The sequence below is a fragment of the Coregonus lavaretus genome, assembly GCF_964263955.1.
Source record: "Coregonus lavaretus genome assembly, chromosome: 24".
Lineage (NCBI taxonomy): Eukaryota > Metazoa > Chordata > Actinopteri > Salmoniformes > Salmonidae > Coregonus > Coregonus lavaretus.
Window position 1 is genome coordinate 13103094 of NC_140011.1, and position 4928 is coordinate 13108021.

The 4928-nt window shown below is 46.7% G+C and overlaps 1 protein-coding gene across 1 annotated transcript; it reads right to left on the reverse strand.

The window, feature by feature from the left end:
• Positions 1-393: 393 nt before the first annotated feature.
• LOC311099718 (neuropeptide Y receptor type 1-like) lies at positions 394-2552 on the reverse strand (the record flags this gene model as incomplete). Its single annotated transcript, XM_084140456.1, has 5 exons — positions 394-699; positions 913-1129; positions 1623-1769; positions 1871-2112; positions 2244-2552. The coding sequence occupies 5 exons, from the start codon at positions 2550-2552 to the stop codon at positions 484-486; spliced, it is 1131 nt and encodes a 376-aa protein (XP_083996582.1). The 3' UTR covers positions 394-483.
• Between the last annotated feature and the right edge of the window lie 2376 nt (positions 2553-4928).

Genomic DNA, 4928 nt, shown 5'->3' on the forward strand with positions numbered 1-4928 from the left:
ACCATGGAAACAGAGCCCACACGTCCCTGGGTCTGTCACTTTCTCTGTCGCAGTCTCTCCAGCTGTGTGCTACCTAGCGTAGCTGCATGTGTGCACTCTGTCCATGAGCTGCTCTGTTGATTAGATGTATGGATCTGTTTGTTCGTTTCTATTTTAGCTAAGTGAATACATTAGTTCTGTATACTCTGCTCCGCCTGCAATGCTTTATCGGAATTCAGAAATCGACTGAACCTCATGGAGACTGGGGCCAACCAGTCATGTCTGTCCAGCTGCTTAGTTCCACTTTGTCTCTCTTTAGTATCAGCCATTAGCTTTGTCCATTAGTGTTAGCTGCTCTATGCCAGCTCTGTTCATTTGGGGGTTCTGTCTGTTTGCTGCTTGCTTGATATGAACTGTATCCTTGTTGTTTACACCCTGTCTAACAGCTGTACACGCTACACTACTTAGCCATTAGCATTAGCCACTAGCTCTATTGGCTAGACGTTAGCTGCATATGCTAACACTGGGCTCGCCCCGTGGCGGCAGCGCGGTGCTCATTGACCCTGCCCGGTTCAGCATCGACATCTTGGTGATCCCATCACTGCCGACGGTAGAGAGCGGGAAATTCTCATAGCTCTCTGGCGCCCCCAGGCCACAGTGGCAGCGCTGCAGCTGAACCTTCAACTCCTTTTGGAAGTTACTATTCAGGAAGCCGTACACCTGTGTGTGTGTGTGTGTGTGTGTGTGTGTGTGTGTGTGTGTAGAAAATGTTTTAATGTAGAGCACCAGCACATTAATATGTTTGTAATGACATTTCCATTTCCCAAATGTTTATCAATACAGTTGAGTTCAATTAAATTAAGTTAATTTCAATTCAGTTAAATTCAATTAAGTGAAGTTCAAAGAAATTAAATTCTAGTCCAGTCCACTCACCACAGGGTTGACACAGGTGGAGGCCATGGCGGTGAGGTGGCAGGCAGAGAACAAAGCATCGTGCTGGCAGGCGGGCAGCACCTGGTGGTGCCAGTCAAATATCGTGTTGAACACGTTGAGCGGCAGCCAGCAAAGGGCGAAGGCGGCTACGATGACCGCCAGCATAGCATTGATCCTCTGGGCACCTCGGGCCTTCCGGCTCCGCTCCACCATGTCCCTGGATGGGAGAAACACAGGAATGGACTTTTGTTTTCATAGTCTGTTTATTTGTTCTTTACGCATATGTTCTTTACTTTTGTTTGATCACTGGGGGGCCACAGGAACGGACTACATGGATGGGATTTATACCACACTATACCAGGTACTCGTTAACTTCATGAACATTTACATTTACTCATGAATTGTTCACTGGCTATCCTCTTTGATTATCATTGGACTACTACGGCACTCATTCGTTTCATTCTCCTATTCATCATTGGTAATTCATTGACTACCATTCATTGAATCCTGTCCTGATGTATTACCTGCGTCTTAGTAGGCAGACTATCATTTGTCTTCAACTTTTCTCCACAATGACTTCATTGACTATTCACGGACTCATTAATTTGCCAATTCTTTGACTGTCCTGTGTGTGTGTGTGTGCGTGTGTGCCTGCTTGCTTGCGTGTGAGTGTGCATGCACGTGTGTGTGTGCGTGCATGTGTGTGTCACCTGCGTCGACGTAGGCGTAGGAAGATGCGGAGGTAGCAGAGCAGCACCAATAGCAGAGGGACACAGTACTGGAACAGCAGCAGGAAGGTGGTGTAGGCCAGACGGTGTCTATCTGTCGGCCATTTCTCCATACAGATCACATGGTCTCTGAGGAGAGAGAGCGAGAGATAGAGAGAGAGAGAGAGTGCTACATCTGGCACGCACAATCAAACACACACACACACACACACACACACACACTGACTCACCTGAAGGGGTTGGCGGGCAGGGTGAGATTCTGGAAGGGATCGTCGGTCAGGATGTTGTAGGACAGGAAGGGGAGGGATATGAAGCAGGCGACCAACCAGGTGAGACCTACGGCCAGGTAGGAGTGGCCTGCTGCTGGGGACCAGCCAGTAGGGTGCAGGATCAACTGATGGCGCTCCAACGCAATCAACACCAGGGAGAATATAGACACCGTCACTGACACGCACTGTACGAATGGAGTGACCTGAGAGGAAAGAGAGGAGATATATAAGGGAGAAGAGAGGGAGAGGGAGGAGAAAAAAGATGGATTACAGACACAAACAAACATGGAACGGTTATCCAACAAACATACAGGCGCAGGAACTGTGTTCTCACCTTGCAGAGTGCCTCCCCCAGTACCCAGCGGTCCATTAGAGTGTAGATGACGGTGACGGGCAGACACACCACACACATCAGGATGTCCGAGCAGGACAAGTTGGCGATCAGAATGTTGGTGACGTTACGCAGCTCCTTCTGCCGCCCAATGATGAACACCAGGCCCACGTTGCCTAGCAACCCCACCGCGATCACCGTGCTGTAGGCCACAATAAGGAATGTGGCCCCGCCCACTGAGGGCGGGCACTGGCCTGACTCGGACCAATCAGAGGTCTCCCATACGCCAGGTGAGCTGCTGTTATTGGTCATGGTGGAAGAAGGGTTTTGGGGGCTGTTAGAGGGTGCTTACTGAACTCCCTCTGAGGGGGTAGAGACTGGATGTTGATGGGGGGCTAGAGGGAGCTAAAGGCGGTGTAGAGGGGTACAGGGTGACGGGGTAGACAGGCAGTTATAGTCTTTCTATACCCTCCTCAGTTTGCCACAGCTGGTTGGTCGTCATGTTGCTAGAGTCGCTGTGATTGGCTCTCCGAGTCTGCTAATCACTCACTGCCCACTCCCTCAGTCTGCTGGAGACAATGTGACTGGCTTGGCTCAGGATCAGCTGAAAGTCTCTATGTGTAAGACAGGGAAGACAATATAAGATAATCTCACAGTCTATTTACTGTACAGGAGTAGAGAAGAGAATGATCTAAAAAATAAATAAAAAATAAAGGCAGGGATGGAGGAAAAGAGAATATAGCTTAGAAAAGACCATAAGAAGGGTCGAGGAGATGAGAGAAAATGTGAAAAGACAGAACAGGAGATGAGAGGAGAGAAGAGATCAGAAGAGAGAGGACAAGAGGACAATGAAAAAGGAAATGAGAAAAAAGAAAAGAGGGAATAGAGTTTAGATGAAGACAGAGAAGATATGTGAAGGGATGAGAATCGAAAAAAGGAGATGAGAGAAGTTGACAACAGAAAAAGAGAGAAGGGAGAGAACTAAGAAGAGAAGAAGAAAAGAAGCGGGAGGAAAGGCTTTCATTGTCCACTAAATATTAAAATGTCCACTTAATATGCATAGAATGTATTAAGTCTCTAGCCAGTGTTGAAGAGCTCAGGGATAGATATTAAAGGAGGAGAATGTAGAGGAGAGGAGGATATCATTCTTTCAGGCTCTCTTCCCTCAGGAAAGCAGGTCTCTGTTTAACGCTGTATGAGTGACAATTACTACAGCTTCTCTCTCACTCTCTTTATTTATTTGTCTCCCTCTTTGTCTCTGTCTGTCTCTCTCTCCCTCACTCCACTCTGTAACCATCTTATCATCTCTCTTTCCTCAGAACATCCTTTCACGTCTTTTGTTCATGTATTTTTTCCCAGCAGGTTGCACATACGCACGCATGCACACACACACACACAAAACTAAATGATTGACAGCAACAGTAAAAGATTCAGTAGATTTCTGGCTCATTTGCATGAAAGGGAGAATGCAGCTCAGATGAGGCATATAGTCATGCAATCATACATACACTACCCATTAGGAAACAAACACACACACACACAGGAGATGAGATGTGGGCAACTATAGAGAGACTGGGAACACACACAGATGCAAAATCAAACACAGACACAGACACACCCACACACACACTGCCCGCAGGTTAATGGTGTTAGTTACTGGCTCCTCTGATGAGATTAAACACTAGAGAATGGCTTAATATGACCCTAAAATAAGTGTGTGTGTGTGTGCTTGCATGCATGTGTGTCTGCTTCGATTAGTCTAGACAGTTGTAGTAGAATATACAACAGTATAGCTATGGCTCGACAACATAGAGTAGGCTGTAGAACAGAGATAGACTGTAGTAGAATATTCCCTGATCTGGCAGCAGACAGGGATGTCTGAAAGCCCTGGCCTCTCTAAAAATACAAACGTGCTCCCAGACACATTTAATAACACACGCATGCATGCTAGGATGCACACATACACACACACAGGCACGTGCGAACAGAATCACACGTGCTTGGGCGCATACAAACACACACACACCAGTATGCACACTCACACATACAATATGCACGCACACACACAGTGAACGTTTCTCCCTCCTACTTTATCTGGTTCATGCTCTACGCTCTCCCTCAGGCCAGTGGTGTCCTGGTTTGAGAAAGCTGTTTAATTAAACTTACTTTGAAAGACAATACATCATGTTTATGACACCGCCACACTAACTCAGACACTTATCGCTAACACTAATCAGGAAAAACAACATTAATATCTCTCTTCTGTTTTGCTAGCTACTCTCCACTGGGTAATTTTACTGTGCTATGAATATTGCTCGCAAATGACCAGACGCTTTCATCAAGAATTAACACTCCCCCGCCTCTTCCCTCACTCCCTCCTGTCTTCCACTGTCTCCCCTGTCTTTACCACCAATTCCCTTTATACTGTCTTTCTCTCCCTCTCTGCTCTCTCTTCCCAACCCCCCTCTCTCTCCCTCCCCATTCCATTTCTGTCTGATGATATTGTTCAGTCATTAAAGCAGCAGGTAGGGGTTGATGAGCAGCATGCGGCTGTTTTTTTATAAAAGGTAGAAAACAAATGCTACAGGACTCCAGTGATTTCAATCGGATTTGTGTGTCTGAAGAACATGTCTCAGTCTCGACCAAGCGTCTGTCTTAGTGTGTGCAAGACAAGAGGTATATCAGAGT